This window comes from Mesoplodon densirostris, chromosome 2 (assembly GCF_025265405.1).
Source record: "Mesoplodon densirostris isolate mMesDen1 chromosome 2, mMesDen1 primary haplotype, whole genome shotgun sequence".
NCBI classification, from domain to species: Eukaryota; Metazoa; Chordata; class Mammalia; order Artiodactyla; family Ziphiidae; genus Mesoplodon; species Mesoplodon densirostris.
In genome coordinates this window covers 9,303,591-9,322,906 of record NC_082662.1, presented here as the reverse complement: position 1 = coordinate 9,322,906, position 19,316 = coordinate 9,303,591, and the positions used below count along the sequence as shown (strand labels likewise).

Genomic DNA, 19,316 nt, shown 5'->3' with positions numbered 1-19,316 from the left:
CCGTCGCGGAGCACAGGCTCCGGACGCACAGGCTCAGCAGCCATGGCTCACGGGCCCAGCCGCTCCACGGCATGCGGGATCCTCCTGGACCGGGGCACAAACCCGTGTCCCCTGCATCGGCAGGCGGACTCTCAACCACTGCACCACCAGGGAAGCCCCTACTGCTTATTATTAATAAATGCCCTGAAGTGTTATTGGTGCTACAAATCTGCCCAGGGTATGGTGGAGGAGAAGTTCACTGTTCCCTGACATTCATGTTTGCAAGAAGGGTGGTCAGCGAAGGCTTCGGAGGAGGGTGACACCAGATTCAGATCTTAAGAGATGACACAGTATGCCCCAGGTAGCAGTGCCTGGCTTATAAGGAGGGTTTATGGAATTGATACAAAGGACATGGAGATCACATGTGACTGAGTGTGGGAAACACGTGTCACCCACGGCTGGCCTTCCTTGCCAGTCGTGAGCTGTTCAAGTTTCTCCCTGCAGAGACCCGCCCTGACATGTATACACCTGCCCACCCCAGCATCTCCCACTCAGTGGTTTGAATGACCTTTAGTAGAAACTCTCCTGTTTCTGTCTGTCCCTCTCTCTGGAGGCATTCAGGACAGGGTGACGCAGTGCAGTGTGTGGACATACCACTCCCTGCTCTGCGCCCCCAGAAAGGGTCCAGTAGAGGATGGAGATGTAGCATCGGTGCCTTTTCTGTCTCCCAGGAGGTTTCTGAGTCACCGTCTCCAAGGGACAGAGTTTTGCTCTCATGATAGGAGCCAGGGAGGATGGGGCTTCAGCAGTCCCACAGTCAGGGTGGGGACTTGAGTCTGATCCAGGTCTCGGTGTCAACCCTGAAGCCTGAAGCAGAAGTCCCCGGGGCCGCAGCTCTGCCGTGGAGAAGCTCTGGGGCGTGGCTTCTCACCCCGAGAGTCTCTCTGGGAAGCTGGGCCAGCCCCTCTTCTGCTCAAGTGTTGCCCCTCGGAAGAAGCAGAGGAAGTGGGACTGGGTGTTTCGGGAAGAGGGATGGGACCGGACGCGTTGCTACAAAGCAGTGAAAGTGAGCAGTTTCTCCCGGGGCTGTGTCCAGAGCACCGGGCAAGTCCCAGCCAAGGAGGTGGGCTCTGCCTCTAGCCTGTGGCCCAGTCCCTCAGATGGCGGCTCCAAGAGCAATGAGAGGTCAAGAGCCTGGAGGCTGGATCTGGTTCCCTGGGACCCCGAGGTCCCAGAGGCTGCTGGGCAGTGGTTGTTGACAAAGAGGAAAAGGTCTGCGGTGGCCGGGCCGGGCCAATTAGGGATCGACGAAGGAGACTGCGATGTAGCGGGTGCCTTTGGTGGTGGGGAGCCCCTCGTGGTAGTGCGTGAGTCGCCCGGGGTGCATGAGAGTCCAGCCCTTCCGTGGGGCTCGGACGGAGCAGTTGTAGCGCAGGAACCGACAGCCCCCGCCCTGGGAGACAGGAGGTGTCAGTTCCCCAACAGGAGGCACCAGTTCCCCAGTGGGATGCTGGGCCCTTCCCCTACTACCCCCATTCTCCCATCTGAGCCATCACAGCCAAGGGGTTCTCAGCACAGCCTGCCTGGGGATACCTTGCAGAGCGACGGCCATGAGCTGCCTAAGGAAGACACTCGGCAAAAGAGCAAGGGATCAAGAGCACTGGGCAGTGCCAACTAACTCTGTGATCAACCTGAACCTCAGTTTCCCCTTCTGGAAAATGGGCATTAAACTGTACAGGGTGGTAAGAATTAAATGAGATGATACAAGTAAGAGCTTAGGGCTCAGTTTCTCAACCTCAGCACTACGGACATTTTGGGTCAGATAATTCTTTCTTACGGGGGGTGTCCTGGGCATTCCTGGCCTCTACCCACTAGATGCCAGTAGCACCGCCATAGTTGTGACAACTTTAGGTATTACCAGTGTCCCCCCCAGGGAGGGGGGCAACATCATCCCCTATGAGAACCTTGATACATTGTAAACTCTCAAAAAAATGACAGGTGTTTTTATGGGTGTCCTTCACAGTGCCTGCTCAGGACTGAGTCCCCATAAGCTCTTAGAAAATAGTAGCTTAAGGAGCGAATGAATGGATGAATGGCTCCCTAGCTGATCACACCTAGAGGCCTTCCCTGGGGCCCTGAGGCCCCTGGCTCCTTCCAGACCCTCCTGTCTTCCTGGTTTCCCCAGCCCTCCCCTCTGGCCTCTAGCTTGTGCCCCGCACCTGCACGAACTCTGTCGTGTCATTCCCAAAGCTGCATCTTACTTTCAAGAATGATGAAAACCCTAAGCTTTTGAGGACTAATAGCTATCATTCCTTGAGTACTCATTATGGGTCCATGTAAGCAATTACCTGGATGAACTCATTTAATTCTCACCATTCTACGGGGGCCGCTCTAGGTTTTCCCATCTAAGACGTGAGGAAACTGAGATGCTAAGAAGCGTGCCTGGTCATATGTTACAGACAGCTGGTGAGGGGAGAGGCAGGACCCAGGTCCAGGCAGTCTGGTCCTGGTCCTCCTGTGCCGCTGCTCTGTTACGTCTAAAGCCTTCTCGCTCCCACCAAATTGTGCTCTGAAGCCACCCCTTCCAAGAAGCCGTCCCCACGGACCTGGAACCCTTTCTCTCGGGTTCCCTGGGCCCCTCTGGCCGACCACGCTGTGAGTGCTCCCCAGCCAGCCCTCCCCCCAGGCCCGCCCTCACCTCGTAATCCACCCCAGCCCGGTTCAGGGCAATGTTAATGGTGAAGGTGGAGGCGTCATGGTGTGGCATCAGGGAGGGCTGCTCGTCAGGCCTGTAGCGGACAACAAAGGCCAGGTCGAACTGGGCCTGCGTCGAGGAAGCGGGACAAGAGAAGTGGCGTTAGAGAGAGGCCCCCAAAGGCTGGGAGAGGCAGGGGTGCACAGAAGGGACCCCTCATCCAATCGCTGGAACGTTGGCCGGAGGGCAGGTCTGTTTATGCTGTGTTCTCCAGTGCGTGGCACAGAAAAGGTTCTCAGTTAAACTGTGGGGAGGAAGGGAAGGAAAAGAAGGAAAGGGGAAGAAGGGGAGGACATGGAGGAAAGGAGGGAAGAGAGGATGGAGAGGAGAGGCGGGGGGGAAAGAAGGGAGGAAATGAACTTAGTCCTCACGACCCGCTCTGGCTGGTGAGTCCTTGAGGGTAAGGCCCAGGCACACGCAAAGCAGGTATTTGGAGAAAACCATTTAAAGGCGACTGAGAGAAGGAGTGCAAAAGCCAAAGAGACAGTCAAAAGACACACGGGGCAGGAGCTGAAGGGATGGGCATGCTGGCCAGCTAACCGGGGGCTTGTCTGGGGGGCTAGCATAGGAGTCACTGAGGCAGGATTTAAGTACACAGAGAAAGATGCAAAGGGGTGAGTCAGAGGCTAGAGGCCCAGGGGCCTTCCATTACCCTAGATGCCTCCCGGGGCCCCGCCTCACACCTGAGGGGAGGAGACTTCACTCCTGGAGACCAAATATTCCGTCACTTCTCCCCCAAGCCAGGAACACCCTCCTCCCCACAAGCCCCAGCCGCTCCACCCCAAGCCCTCATCCTGGCTGCACCCCAGGCGCGCCCACCCTGGTGTAGTAGCCCGGGTAGAGTTTCTCCGTCATGGGGGCGATGTACTCCACCAGGAACTTGTGCCACGCCCGCTCAAAGTTGATCTGGTTCATGTGGATGTCTATGGTCGGCACGTTTTCGTAGCCACCCTGGATGCGGTTGTCCTGGAAGTGACCAAGGAGAGTGTGGTGAGCAGAGCTCTAAAATGGACTCCCCCACCCCACTGGAATTCCAGGCCCCTGGTGTACAGGCTCTGTCTAATCCCCTCCCTTTGACCTGTGAACCCGATGGGATAAGGTTAGGTTACAGGACAAAAGTGAAGGGGTTTGGCAGATGTCATTAATGTAACCAGCCTATTGACTTTGGGTTCATCAAAAAGGAACTCATCCTGGGTGGGCCCTTCAAGGAGGATCTTTTTTTTTTTTTTAGATGTTGGGCGTAGGAGTTTATTAATTAATTTATTTATTTTTGCTGTGTTGGGTCTTCGTTTCTGTGAGAGGGCTTTCTCTAGTTGTGGCAAGTGGGGGCCACTCTTCGTCGCGGTGTGCGGGCCTCTCACTATCACGGCCTCTCTTGTTGCGGAGCACAGGCTCCCGACGCGCAGGCTCAGTAGTTGTGGCTCACGGGCCTAGTTGCTCCACGGCATGTGGGATCTCCCCAGACCAGGGCTAGAACCCGTGTCCCCTGCATTAGCAGGCAGATTCTCAACCACTGCGCCACCAGGGAAGCCCCAAGGAGGATCTTGAAGAGGGAGGCTCTGTGTCCCACTGGCCTGGAAGGAGCAAGCTGCCTGAAATTCTACAGCTGCAAAGAAAGGAGTTCTGCCACATGAGCTTGGAAAAGGACCCCAAGCCTCAGATGAGACCCCAATCCCGGCTGATACCATGACTACAGCCTTGTGAGGCCCTGAGCCGGACTCCCGACCCACAGGAACTGGGAGATAATAAATGGGTGTTGTTGTAAGCTGATAAACGTTGTGGTGATTTGTTACACAGCACAGAAAACCAACGCAGAAGGCCACAGGTTAGCTGGAGCACTAGCATCCCAGGGCTGGCCCGGTCAGTGGAGCACAAGGGCTCACCAGACCCCACACATGGGCTCTGCGAGTCACTGGGTCCTGCAGATGAGCTCTGCCACCGAGCATGTAGATTAGGCGGTAACCAGAACCACTGCTTAGTCAAGCTGCCAGCCCAAAGGTTAGCTGGTCTCTGAGGCACATAGGCCCAGGGGCTCATGTGCCTTTAAAAATGGTTCCTGAACTTCCCAAGACGGGTGCAGGTATGCATTCCTCCTTCAGGGAGTGCACGGCCTGTCACACCCACCACGCCCCTTGCTTCGGCTGTCTGGTGCACTTGGCACTGCTGTCCCTTCCTAATTCTTCGGCGGCCCACACTTGTCCATTCCTCCCCCAGCTCCATCCAAGCCTGATCTGGGGAAGGAAGCTAAATCATTCTAGTGAGAAACCAGGAACTGGAAAACTTGCAATTTAAGCTTAAGGCAGCTCAAAGTCACCCAGCGGCAATGGCAGCTTGAGGACCAACACCCCATCCCATGTCTCAATCCCTCTACTCCTAAGTGCCTGCAGGCACCCCTGCCGGTGCCCCCATCTCCAAGAGTCCCAGAGAGCTTGGCTGGCTTGCCAGGAAAAGAGCCCAGAGGGCAGGCATGGGGGGAGGGGCAGCCTCCCCTCAGTCGCGGTCCAGGCGTCTGGGACCCCTACCTTGTTATCTCCCACAGACCACTGGCCGTAGTGCTCCATCTCTTCCACCAGCTCATCACAGGCCGTCTCAGTGAAGATGGGGAACCAGTAGACGTCTGGGCAAGGCTGAGGAGGGCGGGGACTCGGTCACAGGGTCCAGAGTGGCGTCACCACATTCTCCCTCTGCCCCCCAGGGCCCTCTGCAGAACCCACCGCAGGCAAGGCCCATCATGTGGTCTATGCCCGGTCCCACACACTCCATTCTGTGAGCCCTCCATGTCCCCACGAGTGTCCCCAGGGAGCAGGGGCTCAGTGAGCTGCTGAAGGGAGAAGGAAGCGGAGCTCAGAGCTGGCCCTTCTCAGCCAAGAGCAGCCAGGGCCAGGGCCAGGAAAGGGACATGCGTATCCCCAGTGCCCCCGGGGGGCAGAGGCCCGCAGGCTCCGGGAGAAGCAGAGAAGCATTTGTTTCTCATCCTAGGCCCACGGTCCACAGTTGAGACCACATTTGGGGATATTTTCTTCTTTCTTGTTCAGGCCAGGGAGGAAGCGTCAGGCACCCCCAGGCCCCTGCAGACTCCAGTTGGAAAGTGCCAGCAAGAGGAGGGGACCCATCCCACTGTCCATTCCCTCACCCCAAGAAGTGCCAGAGCATAGAAAGGTGCCTTCTCCCCGCCCAGGTTGGCTGGCTTTGTTCCCACCCCTGCAGCAGGTGCCGGATGTGAATCCAGCAGCTGTGTTCCCAAACGGCCTCCAGTCCTTACCATCTCCACCATCTTCCCTGCCAGGGCCTTGGTGTAGTTCTCGTGGATGTACTTCTCCTTCCAGTCCTGTGGGGAGTGGGAGAGGTGGGGATCTCGGGCCTGCCTGGGCCAGCTGGGGCTCACCCCTTGTTCCACCGCATGCGCTGCTCCAAGATGGAGTTCTGCCCCGCGAGCCCCCTGGGGGGTGGGGTGGGGGGGCAGGGGAGCCAGTATGTGTCTATGCCACTGGGTCATGTGAGCTGATGGGCCCACAAGTGTGCCTGCAGGAGGGGGTGTCTGCATGTGCGTGTACACGTGTGTGCATGTGTGTACAGGTCTGCCTGCAGGTATGTACATGTGCCCACATCAGCCACAAGCTTGCGACGTCTAGGGATGCTCTCACAACTTTCTCTTCCTCTGATCATCACAACACCCTCAGAGGTGAGACAGGCTGGGATAGTACACCCATTTTAGAGCTAAGATAACTGAGGCCCCAAAGGTGGAGAGGCTCAACTAAGTCACAGCTGATGGACCACAAACCTTGGCCTCTGACTCCTGGTCCCTCCTCCACCAGACAGCGCTGCCTCTGGAGATATTCTCCTCTCCCCACTGAAATCCTGCCCAACAAGCCCCCTGGGGCAGAGGGAGGCGGGGGGTGGGGTGGGTGGGTGTGGCTTGGGGTCCCAGCCAAGGTCAGGCTGTGAGAGGGAGGCTTCTCAGGCCACAGGATCCCTGGGGTCTCCTCCGCTCCCACCCCTGCCCACCCACGAAGGGCCTCACCTCGGGGTTGCTGAACACCTCCCAGAGGTCGTTATGGAGGTGGGTGGTTTGGTAGCTGTCCAGGGACAGCAGGTGGCCGAAGGCGTGCCGGTTGGTCAGGAACAGGAACACATCCTGGAGAGAACGGGCCGGATAGAAGAGACCCTCCCCCTCCCCTGCACGCCCCGAGGGGTGAGGTGAGGGGCATGACTGCAGCCTCCTCTGCCCACCGAATTCGAATTCACCTCATCTCCCCAGTGCCTGGATGAGGCCTGACACTGGGGATGCAATCAAGGAAGACTTCCTGGAGGACTGAACAGGAATGAAAGAATGAATGTGCAAAAGAAAAGGATGGTGTTCTGATCCTGGAGTTAGTTGTGGGCACAGGGGAAACATTACCCTGCCGTCATAGTTTTTAAAATAACCACAAAATAATATTGGGTGGGGCACGGGGATAGGGTAAGGGCATCTCGGGCACATCACTTGGAGTGAAGGTGGAAAGTTTTAGGTAGAAAGCTTCCTTTAGGCTCTGTCGAAAATGTAAATAAAAGAGGTGGTGTGAAAACAGGTGGTGTGAAAAAAATGATCCTGCAGATCCCGAGGACCAGCCCTCATGCCCGGGGCCCCAAGTGCCCCCACCAGGGCCTGGCAGCCTTGAAGCAGCCCTGCTGGGACCTCAGAAGCTGCAGGGCCTATGGTGACAAGGTGGCCCATCTTCTCTGTCAACAGGGCCTCTTCTGACTGCCCAGCCCGGGCTAACCTGCTGCCGGATATTGGCACAGAAGGCCATGTCCGGGTCCAGCTTGCTGTGGTGGAATAGGTCCATCTCCTGCAGCTCAGCCCGCAGGGCACTGCCCTTGATCAGGTAGATGTTTGAGATGTAGGGCACGTTCCAGACGCCGCTAAGGGAAAGAAAGCAAGATGGAGGGGGCCACAGGCGATGGCGAGGGGTCATAGTCTGGGGGTCAGGGGGAGGGGGAAAGGGGAAGTCACAGGCTGGGAGGGCACAATGGTGGTGATTTGATTCCCCTACCCTGGGCACATGGGCCCAGGATAACTATCAGGAAGTCCTTCTGTGTGTCTGACCACAGTCTTCCCTTCTTCAGTTAAACAGGAATTTGAGAGCAACAGGACAGGAATACCGGGGAGGGCAGTGCTGTGAGGCTAAGAGGAAAACAGATGAGGGGGCCCCCCATCCTGCAGGTACTCACACACGCCGCCCCTGCACAATGTCCACGTAGTCCTCGGAGCGGGCGTAGTACCCATCTGCACTCAGTGTCCCCCAGAAGTTCGACCACAGCCTCCCGTGGCGGGTCATCAACGGGGCAATGACATTCCTGGGGAAGGAAGCACCTCAGAGGGAGTCCCTCTGCCACGGGGAGGTTGGGGCAGACCCAGGTATGGGGAAGGGGAGGGAGGGTGCCTTCACCCTGCAAGCACCTCCCTAGGGTAGGGCCTGGAGCCGGGTCTGGCCCATCTGGTGCCAGCTCCCTCCCACAGGGCAGTCAGGAAAGGCTGGGGTGGGGGTTGGGGGGATGGCAGTCGGGAGGTGAGGCTGGGGCTTGTGGCCGGGAGGTGGGGAACGTCCTAGACCAAGGTAGCCAGGCTGGGAAAAGCCTGGGGTCATAGGTGAGGCCAAGGCGGGGGGAGGAGGAGAAAGGCAGGGGAGGGGCTCCCACCCCAGGCCCAGGCCCAGGCCCAGGCCCAGGGGCATCGTGAGCCCTGGCTCCGAGGGCCTGCTTTTCCAGCAGGCACAGCCCACCCAAGCCTCACTTGTTCTGCTCGATTAGCAGCTGCAGGGTTTTGGGCTCGGTCAGGGCCACATCGGCATCCACGCTGAAGTAGTAGGTGCAGCCACGGTCCTGCCGGCACAAGTCCCTGCAGGGAGCGGGACACGGGGTCAGCGGGGACAGGGCTCTGGCGCCAGCCTCCCCACCCAGGATCCCAGAGCTACCCCCAGGCTGCAGTCCCCAACCATTGCCCATATCTGCGATCACCACATACCAGCCAAGGGTCTTTAGGGAGCTCAGGCCGGCCCTGCTGCAGGCTGGGACCAGCCACCTCCACGTCCCTCCCAACTCCGAGACCCAACCCCTGGGCTACAGAGCTGTCAAGACAAGTCCCAGAGCCTGGCAAGTGGTGTCTAGTGCCCTGAAAACCTTGCTACTGGCGAGAGCAGGCCCACAGACAGGTGCCTACACTGCCCGGGGCTATGGGTAAACTGTTTCTGCCTTTCTGGAGGATAGTTTGGCAACTTGTACCCAAAGCCTTAAAAATCTCATACTGGGGCTTCCCTGGTGGCGCAGTGGTTGAGAGTCCGCCTGCCGATGCAGGGGACACGGGTTCGTGCCCCAGTCCGGGAGGATCCCACATGCCGCGGAGCGGCTGGGCCCGTGAGCCATGGCCGCTGAGCCTGCGCGTCCGGAGCCTGTGCTCCGCAACGGGAGAGGCCACAACAGTGAGAGGCCCACGTACCGCAAAAACAAGAAAAACCCCTCATACTAAGTAAAGTAAGTCAGACAGAGAAAGACAAATGTGATATCACTTATGTGTGGATTCTAAAAAAATAATACAAACCAACTTATTTACAAAACAGAAATAGACTCACAGACATAGAAAACAAACTTATGGTTACCAAAGGGGAAAGGGGAGGGGGAGAGATAGATTAGGAGTATGGGATTAACAGATACAAACCACTACATATAAAATAAACAACAAGGATTTACTCTCCAGCACAGAGAACGATATCCGATATCTCATAATAACCTATAATGGAAAAGAATCTGAAGCTGTACACCTGAAATTAACACCATACTGTAAGTCAACAATGGTTACATTTAAAAAAAAAAAATCTATGTTCTTTTTGTTTATCTGGTGCCGGGCTCAGCAAACTACGGGCCACAGTGCAAATCTAGCCCACTGCCTGGTTAGCTCATGAGCTAAGAACGGTTTGTTGTGTTTTTTAAATTTATTTTATTGAAGTATAGTTGATTCACAATGTTGTGTTAATTTCTGCTATACAGCAAAGTGATTCAGTTATATATATATATATATATATATATATATATATATATATATACACACACACACACACATTCTTTTTCATATTCCTTTCCATTATGGTTTATCACAGGATACTGAATATAGTTCCCAGTAGGACCTTGTTGTTTATCCATCTTATAGATAATAGCGTGCATCTGCTAATCCCAAACTCCCAATCCATCCCTCCCCACCCCATCCCACAAGTCTGTAAGGACAGTTTTACATTTTTAAATGGTTGGGGGAAACAAAAATCAAAAGAAGTCACGTGAAAATCCTATGAAATTCAAATTTCAGTGTTGATAAATAAAATGTTATTGGAGGGGCTTCCCTGGTGGCGCAGTGGTTGAGGGTCCGCCTGCTGATGCAGGGGACACGGGTTCATGCCCCGGTCCAGGAGGATCCCACATGCCGCGGAGCGGCTGGGCCCGTGAGCCATGGCTGCTGAGCCTGCACATCCGGAGCCTGTGCTCTGCAACAGGAAAGGCCGCAGCAGTGAGAGGCCCGCGTACCGCAAAAAAAAAAATGTTACGGGAGCACTGCCACGCTCATTCGTGCTCCAATAGCCGGGCTGAGTGGTCACGGCCGAGCCCACAAAGCCAATTTACACAGATTTACTAGCTAGTCCTTTATAAAATATTTGCCAGTCTCGGATCTGGACTTTCTAATTCTTTTATAGTCAACACAAATTACTTGTTTGTTTTAATGATAAAGGGAAAAAAAATCAGAGATTGTTTCTCTAATTGTCAGCATTTACCTACTCTGGCCCTCCAGTCCTTCCTCTTTCTCTCATTTGCTTCCTGAATCCAATTGACAGGGCTCAGCCCCTTCCAGGAGCACTGAGGTTGGCTCAACTACTTCCCCATTTGAGAGATGGGAACACTGAGGCCCAGAGAGGGGCAGGACTTGCTGGAGACCACACAGCCTTCTGAACCTGTCTCCCCGCCTGGTGCTCCTGATACTGCAGCCCCTCTGCCGCGACCCCCAACTCACACGCCCATGTTCCTGGCGTCCGCGTTCGCCACCCGCACCTCGGGGCCAAGCAGTTTCACAGACTGGTACTCGCTGCCATGCTCTGCCAGGAACTGCTCCACCTGAGTCTTATGTTGCTGCTCCTGGGGGTGAGGGGATGGAGGGTGAGGATGAGGCTTCACCCCAGGGACCACAGCACCTTCTGCTACTGCAGGCTGCTCTCCGTCATTCCTGGAGCATCCCTGGCCATCTGCTTTCCTATCCCCAGAACTCTGCCCACGCAGAGCCTGGACCTTCTGCCTGGAGTGCCCTTCCTGGCCATCCTTTGACCATCCTCTTCTGCCCAGGCCAGGCCCACAGGCCTCTTAAGAGCCTCTGTCACCAGGACAGTGCCCCTCACCCCACAAGCCACACATCCATAGTCGCTGATTCTGCTGGTCCAGGGTGTGGCCCAGGGGTCTGCTTTGCTATAAAACGCTCCAGGCGATCTTCAAAGTGCATTCTGAAAAACAGTTTATACCTGGAGCCCCTGCACCAGGAAGCGGAAAGAGCAGGGTGTTTAAAAACAAACCCAGGGTTCAGAGAGAAACCCAGCTCTGCTCTGATTAGCTGCATGAACTTGGACAAGTCACTTCACCCGTCTCAGCTTCAGTTTCCTCCTTTGTAAAATGGGAGGGCGATCATGCCTCCCACACCGGGTCACTGCAAGGACTCAACAAGGCAGAGCACAAAGTAGGTCCTCAAAGACTGCCTGGAACAGTTCTCTTTTTCTATACAAAGTCACAGTGCATGCGTGTGAGGTTTGATGTCTCCAGGGAAGCTGGGAGCCTCCCAAGGGCAGGGCCTACACCCTCCTCCTGTTTCCAGGTGACACAGTTGAATGAATGTCTGTGACCCACGCAGAGCTGAGCTGAGTGGGGGACCACAGGTCCCTGGGGGTGGGGTGCAGACAGTCAGGGCCAAGAGGTCTCGGAAAGGGGTGACCCTAGACAGGGCAGCTGAGAAGACTCTAGGGAAGGCAAGGAGCCTTAACAGCAGGTGGAATTTGGAGAGCTATCTGGCTTCTCTCAGCAAAAGCTGAGAGGTGGGACTTTATCTGGCTGGGAAGGAGAGGCAGGCAAGGGAGGGAGCTAGCCCTGCGAGCCACAGAGTAGCAGGCCTCCAGGCCCTCCCCGATTCCTCAGAAGGTACTCAAAGAATGAAAACCAATTTGACCATCACCAGGTCAAATCAGGAAAGACTGCCTGGACCAGGAAGGGAAACAATGACAATGACATCAGCTGAGAGCACCTACTGTGCAACTTCTTTAACCCTTGCAGCAATTCTACGTGGCCTGCACTAACACTATCCCTATCTAATAGACCTAAGAGATGAGAAAACTGAAGCCCAGAGAGGTTGAATAACATGCCCAAGGTCACACAGCTAATATAAGCAGTGATGTTGGGGTTCAAACCCGGCCAGTCTGACTCCAGAGTCAACCCAGCGAGTGGGGATACAGCCCACTGCCCACTTCCGTTTGGCCCAGACAACCCTGGTTCAGTCACTTCCTCAGAGGTGTCAGGGCGTCTTGTGAGTTTGAGCCCTTGACCCAAGCCACACGGCGACCCCACCAAGTGCCTGCTACTCACATGGTTGTGAATGAAAAGCCGCAGCCGTTTCCGGGGGTAGTGGAGGCGCAGGAGCCGCTGGAAGAACAGGGACAGGAACGGCGTGGGCTGTTCGATGAACACGCCAACTAGGACCGTGGGCAGTGCTTCATCCTGCATGGGGAGAGGGTAGCACAGGAGTCCGGCGATGTCCAGCCATTGCGCCACCGCTGAGCCCTGAGGATGGCCTAAGGGATCTGGAGCCACAGGCAGACGCTTGCGGACTTAGCAGGAAAGGGGCCTGGGCCGGGGTGCTCCGAGCAGGATGTGCAGATGGCAGAGGCAGGGACTGGCAGGGAAGTAGCAGGAGGCTGTCCCTGCCGGGGACGAGAGCAGCGTGAACCCAGACTTGGAGAGAGGACGGGTTGATGGCACGCCGTCGGGAGAGCTTGGCTGGCATGGGGTCTGAGGTGGGCCTTAAATGAGGAGTAAGTTTCGTGGGATGGGGAGAAGGCTGCAGGAGCACCCGAAGGACCAGGCAGAAGACACCGGAACATAGGCATCTGGGGGAAGCTGGAGCGTGTAGTCTGAGAAGGTTTCCAGGAGGAGGTGTGTAGGTGAGGGGGAGGAGGATGGAACCCCAGACAGGGAGGTGACCCCTTTACCCCCCACCAAAGGCAACAGAGCCTCCAGAATCCACCATCCTCCCCTCCCCGAGGGACGGAACCCCGGGGTCCAGCAGCCTCACCCCAATGCCCTTGAGGCTGCGCAGGCCCTCATCACACACAGCACATCCCGTCTCAAAGGTCCAGAAGCGTGGGATGTAGTTGCCCAGGTAGTTCAGCTGCAGCTGTGGGGAGACGAGGGGGCTGAGAGGAAACAGGCTCAGCCCCCCCCAGCCCCCCCCAACCAACAAGTCACATCTCCCTGGGCCTCTTGTGGGCCTGCACCCCAGCCTCCCCTAAGGGGACAGGAATGTGGCTTTATTTGGGGTGGGACTTGGAGAGCATGTCCGTCCCCCTGGAGATCACCAAAGCTTCTCTGAGGGAGGGCCACGGGAGGACTCAGCACTCTGGTGCTTCTTCATCTTTGGATCTCCTGGGAGCTTGTAAAATGCAGATTCCTGAGCCCCACCCCTGCAGACATTCCAAATGAGCAGCTCTTGGGTGGCATCAGGAAATCTGCATTTGAACACCCTCTCCTTCCCCTCCGTCCACGTGATTCTGACGAGGGTGGTCAAGGACCACACTCCAAGAAATGTGCTGTGATCCAGGGGCCCGTTCCCCAGGGGCCAGTTGGGTCTGGCCTGCTCCCCCGCCCCTTCTGTAGCTCTGGGAGCACAGGGAACAGTCTGTCCTGTTCAGGGCTGGCGAGGCCTCAGGCCCTGCTACAAACATTCAATCGACGTTTGTTGAATGTAGAAACAAGCCTGCCCAGGAGTGGCAGGGTACAGATGACTCAGGGCCGCCCAGTCTGGGCCTGGATAGGGACAGGAGCCTCCTTTGTGGTCCAGCAGAGATGGACAGGGCATCACCAACCACCACAGTAAGGAGAGAAGGCACCACATTGAACTCGGATGTGAGGTCGGAGGCAATGCGTGGGTCCCAGGTGGGTGGCCCTGACCCCAAGGGGAAGCTGTGGTGTCACAGTGGGAGCACAGTTGGGATTCTGGACCCCCATCCCACTCTCCCCCGGGAGCTGGGGCCCCTCCCTACCTTGGTAGGCCCATTGCCATGAATCAGGACTGGGAGGGTGTCGTAAGCCAGGTTCCTTGCTCTCACTTGGCCCATTTCAAACTTGAGCACCACCTCATCTGGGGGGCAGAAAGCAGAGACCTGTCCAGCATCAGGCCCACAGGCCAAACTCCAGGGCTGACAGGATGGGCTAGAATCTGAAGTCTCCCCGCAGTGAGGCCCTGGGCTAGTCACTTCACCTCTCTGAGCCTCAGTTTCCTCATCTGTAAAATGGGGGTTAGAGTGGGAGGATTCCGTGTCCTGCGAGTACTTAGCACAACGCCTGGCACGTGGTAAGCATGGAATCCATGGCAACCCCTACTGTTTGTTGTGATTACTTATTAGAGCCAGAAGCAGAGGATGGGAGCAAGCAAAGACCTGAAACATCCCAGCTCCACGTGCAGTTCAACCAGCAGGGAGGCCTGGGTCAGGCAGGGACAGATCCTGTCCCGGTGGAGAAAGCCCCTGCAGTAGGGTCCCAATACCCAAGCTCTGACCTGGTCAGTCTGCACGTAAGGCAGCGGGTAGGACGCTGCCTTGCCTGACGGTTATAAAAGGCAGAAGGGCCTTTTCCCAGAGGCCTGAGAAGATGCCGGGCTGGGAGGCCTTTTGTGGTGAGTGATCATGTGATGGGAGCCCCTCTGTGCAAGCTCCTGATCCACCTAAGAGGTGTCTGGACCCAGCTTCTTAACCTACGTTCACAAACTCCCAGAACCCACAGGCCAAAGCGCGCAATGCTTCTGCACCTCCCTGGGAGGGGAGCCGGAGCTCTCCTCAGATTCTCAAAGGGGTCCATTTACCCCATTAAATCACCAATCAATGATCTGGTCCAAATTCTCTTTTCTAAGCATGGGAAAACTGAGGCCTGAGGGGTGTGTGTGTGTGTCTTGCTTGAGGTCACCCAGCAAGATAGTGGCAAAGCAATGTCATCACCAGCCAGCGACAGGACCAGGCCAAGAGCATTTGTGGTTTCAAGGGCCAAGTGGCCTCTCTGCTTCCGAAGTCATCCATCAACTCCCTGCCCCCAGCCCAGGAAGTCTTCACCTGGGAGGTGGGAGGGCAGGGGAAGGAGGTGAAGCAGGCTCTCACCTCTAAAGACCAGTTATGCAGGGCAGGGATCAGGTACCCGCCGAGTGCATCACCCAGCTCCTCCCAGGCTGAGCCTCGGTGTCCGGCAGGCTCTCTGGAATGACCTCTTAGCCCTCCTTTCTCCACCCCTAGAGAGACACAGCTCTGCCCCCAGAGGACATCCAGGTGGTCTCTGGGGACCTGGGGATGAGGTGGGCGACATCCCAGCACAACAACCCGAGAGGAACCTCCTCGGCTCAGGCCCTGCCTGGAATCCTCATCTCCTTACCACTCCTCTCAGGATCCCCCTCCCTGTCGGGGCTGCTCACCCAAGGCTCCATCCAGATTCTGGAAGATACGGCAACGGTGGTCCAGGGTGATATTGATCCTCTCCTGCAGGAAAGAGGGCAGCAGGCTGCAGCAGGGACAGGCCCTGGCAGAGGACAAGGCTCCATCACCCAGTGTGGGGGATCTGTCCTCCCACTCCTGCCACTTCCTTTCCCCACACCCACTTTGCCCTGTCACATCAGGGCAGCTGGGAGCCTTGGGAAGGCCAGCCAGTGGCCAAGCCCCTGGGATCTACTAGTCTAGTGGCTCTATTCACAGAGAACCAGGGACTCTCAGAACTGGAAGGAATCTAAGGAAACAGCTGGTTCAACTACGACAACAACCATAGTAATAACAAATGCTTGTTTAGCACTTTACTATGTGCCAATCACATCCTAAGAATTGTATGTACATTAATTTAATCCACACAACAGCCTTATAGACTTAAAAACAAGGCACACGGACTTCCCTGGTGGTGCAGTCGTTAAGAATCCGCCTGCCAATGCAAGGAACACGGGTTCGAGCCCTGCTCCGGGAAGATCCCACATGCTGCGGAGCAACTAAGCCCGTGCGCCACAACTACTGAGCCTGCGCTCTAGAGCCCACGAGCCACAACTACTGAGCCCGCGTGCCACAACTACTGGAGCCCGTGTGCCTAGAGCCCGTGCTCCACAATAAGAGAAGCCACGGCAATGAGAAGCCCGCGCACTGCAACGAAGAGTAGCCCCCGCTCGCCGCAACTAGAGAAAGCCCGTGTGCAGCAGCGAAGACCCAACACAGCCAAGTAAGTAAGTAAATAAAAACAAACAAACAAACAAACAAACAAGGCACAGAGAGGTTGGATAACTTGCTCAAGGTCATACACTTAGTAATTGGCTAAGCTGGCATCTGAGCCTGGTAGCCTGGTCCTGAGGTCCACGTTCACTGCATAATGCTGCCTCTTCGAGATCTGACTGTGTCTCATGGAGCTCTAGGCCAGGCCCAGTGACACTCTAGGCTCAGCCTTCATCCCACAGAGAACAGCTCCACTGTTTTGTTTTAGACCATGGGCTTCTGCTAGCAATGTAACTGGAGGCAAAGGGGAAGGAGGAGGAAGGACTGGGCTAACTAAAGATCAAGTTCATAGTTTCCACTGCACAAGTCCAATTGCTTCATTATTTCATGGATAACAAAAATCAAGGCCCAGAGAGGGAAAGTGAGTTACCCTACGTCATGCAGCACAGAATAAACAGGGGCTGGGTTGGGGGGGTAAGCAGGGAAGAATCCAGGAATACTGACCCCCCTCAAGGGCTCCCTAAATTTCCTGCCTGCCCAGAGGACACTGGTTGGCTTTGGGGCTACACTGGCCCAGTTCTACTGCTTCCATTCCCCTCAATGATCTCTGCTTTTTCTTTTTTGGCCTTGCCATGTGGCTTGAGGGACCTTAGTTCCCCAACCAGGGATTGAACCCGCACCCTCAGCAATGAAAGCGCAGAGTCCTAACCACTGGGCCACCAGGGAATTCCCCAATGATCCCTGCCTTGAGACAGGCTGAGAGGCCTAGCTTCTGGGGCCCAGGTCCAGCCAAGATCACATCAGCCCCCTAGAAACCCTCCAAGTAGGGTTGGGCAGGGGCAGCTCAGCCTGTCAGTTCCTTTCATGACCATCCTCACCACCTGACCTGAGGCTGTAAATTCCTTGTGTCCCCAGCTTGAAGGTCCACGAGGGTAGACACCCCAACTGTCTTGTTCATTGCCATATCCCTGCCCTACACCTGACAGTGTCTCTCACACACCACAGGCACTCAATAAATACCTGCTGAATAAATGAGTGAATTGAAGAATAGATAAATGGAGTGTCAATGCCCAACCCAGGGGGTCAGGCCTGGGGGGCAGGGGCTGCTCCTAGTGCAGCCTGGTCTGGGGGAATCCAGCGTCAAGATCCCACAGTCCCACCCACTGCCTCTTACCCTCTTCTCCGGGTCCAAGAAGATCTTGGTGTAAAAGAGCTGGTCACTGTCACTGTCCTGACCCTCCCACTCAGCCACCAGTTTGCTGAGGTTGGGGGCATAACCGATGAAGCCTGGGGGTGGGGGACATACAGAGACAGACACTTAGCTTCCGTCCTCTAAGCCAGGGGCTTCTTCCCAGCCTCCCCTCTCATCCACCTCCCACTTCCTTACCCATAAGCCCTGCCTCCTCTCAGAAGCCCTCCTGGATTGAGAAGAGGTGATATCTATAGGTTGGAAACAGCCTGCCAGTTAATGCCACTTGGTGACAAGTTTCCACTGAGCCCAGAGAGAAAAATCAGTGCTGTCCATTAAGCTGCACCAGCTCAGGTCCTGGGCACCACACAGGTGGTGAATAAATGAATTAGACCAGAAGCCCAGGAGAGCAGGGCTGGTGGGGCATAGGCCTGGAGCCCCTTTTCTACAGCTATCTGAGAAACCTGACCCAGAGAAGGGTAGAGGCTGAGCCAAGGTCACACAGTACAGGAGGGCTTAGAGGGTAAGGGCCACACAGCCCCCAGGCTACAGTGCAGACTGGTGAGAAGGGAAGAGAAAAAGGAGAAGGTGGGCAGCCAGGGAGGGCCCTGCCCTAGGGGACACCTCTACCCCTGGGCCAGGGCCAGGCCATCTGGACTCTGCTAACTCTCTTGGCCAATGGGGAAACGTGGTCCCTGGGGGCGGATCGCCCTTCCGTGGCTGGACAGAGGAATACAGAATAAAATATGGATTTTATTCTCCGTGCAGTAGGAAGTCACTGAGTGATGTGTGCAGACTCGCATCTGGCTGCTGGGTGGAGAATGGACTGGAAGGGGCGAGGGTGGAGGCTGGCAGAGCAGTTAGGAGACGACTGCCCATGCCAGGGGCCCCAGGAGGCAGCGGCAAGGGGCGTGGACATGAGAGGGCCGATTCCAGAGATCTTTTGAATTGGAAGTGCTGTGACCTGCTGATGGACTAAGGTGCGGGAAGGCAAGGGAGGAATCAGGGGTGACTCCCTGTTTTGCCCTGTGCAGATGGGGGGCTATTGAATGAGACAAGCAAGGTTGCAGAGAAGCTGATTTAAGGGTTAAAAAGTCAGGAGTTGGGGCTTCCCTGGTGGCGCAGTGGTTGAGAGTCCGCCTGCCGATGAAGGGGACACGGGTTCGTGCCCCGGTCTGGGATGATCCCACATGCCGTGGAGCGGCTGGGCCCGTGAGCCGTGGCCGCTGAACTTGTGCGTCCAGAGCCTGTGCTCCGCAGCGGGAGAGGCCACAACAGTGAGAGGCCCGCGTACCGCCAAAAAAAAAAAAAAAAAAAAAAAAAAATCAGGAGTTCTACTGAGGACATTCTGCATTCAGGACCCGTGAGCCATCCGCATGGGATGTCAAGCCAGGGGGCATCTGCACCCAGGCAGCAGATGGACCCCTCTGGAGCCTGCCCAGCCTGCCACACACTCCGCACCTGGGCCCCTCACCTCCAGAGCCCAGGAACCTCTTGCCGTCAGATACCACCGGGTACTTGGCCTCCAGCCTGCGGTCCGGGTAGATGAGCTCCTCGGCAGAGAAGACCACCTGGCTCCTGGCCTGCCGGAACTTCTTCAGGAGCTCTCGGGGCCCCGAGGCAAACACCACGTCGTAGCTGTGGCCAGAGCCGGGAGAAGACAGGGCAGAGGTGAACAGGGAGGAGAAGGGGTAGGGGAGAGGGGGGCGGGGGAGAGGGAGGCAGGGGCTCAGGAGGGTGCAGGCAGGAGGAGACCAGGGATCAAGGCTCTCCCCCTCCTCCCACGCCAACCCCAGGCCACATCTGGGAAATGGATCTGCCCTGTTGCCTTTGCCCCTGCCCACCACGTTTCCACCCCCTTCCTGGGCAGAGACGTGGTCCCCATAATCAGTGC

At 56.4% G+C, this 19,316-nt stretch overlaps 1 protein-coding gene across 1 annotated transcript in view; it reads right to left on the bottom strand.

Moving 5' to 3' along the window:
* Positions 1-341: 341 nt before the first annotated feature.
* Positions 342-19,316, bottom strand: part of PLOD1 (procollagen-lysine,2-oxoglutarate 5-dioxygenase 1) — a 28,111-nt gene continuing 9,136 nt past the window's right edge. Inside the window, exons 4-19 of the mRNA XM_060088987.1 lie at positions 18,897-19,060; positions 17,408-17,520; positions 15,462-15,525; positions 14,047-14,144; positions 13,080-13,181; positions 12,374-12,505; positions 10,767-10,888; positions 8,508-8,612; positions 7,946-8,071; positions 7,495-7,636; positions 6,756-6,869; positions 5,997-6,062; positions 5,257-5,361; positions 3,554-3,700; positions 2,678-2,803; positions 342-1,432 (exon numbers count right to left, since the gene is read on the bottom strand). Of these exons, the coding sequence (XP_059944970.1) occupies positions 1,277-1,432; positions 2,678-2,803; positions 3,554-3,700; positions 5,257-5,361; positions 5,997-6,062; positions 6,756-6,869; positions 7,495-7,636; positions 7,946-8,071; positions 8,508-8,612; positions 10,767-10,888; positions 12,374-12,505; positions 13,080-13,181; positions 14,047-14,144; positions 15,462-15,525; positions 17,408-17,520; positions 18,897-19,060 (1,882 nt within the window). The 3' untranslated portion in view covers positions 342-1,276. The remainder of the gene's footprint in view (positions 1,433-2,677; positions 2,804-3,553; positions 3,701-5,256; positions 5,362-5,996; positions 6,063-6,755; positions 6,870-7,494; positions 7,637-7,945; positions 8,072-8,507; positions 8,613-10,766; positions 10,889-12,373; positions 12,506-13,079; positions 13,182-14,046; positions 14,145-15,461; positions 15,526-17,407; positions 17,521-18,896; positions 19,061-19,316) is intronic.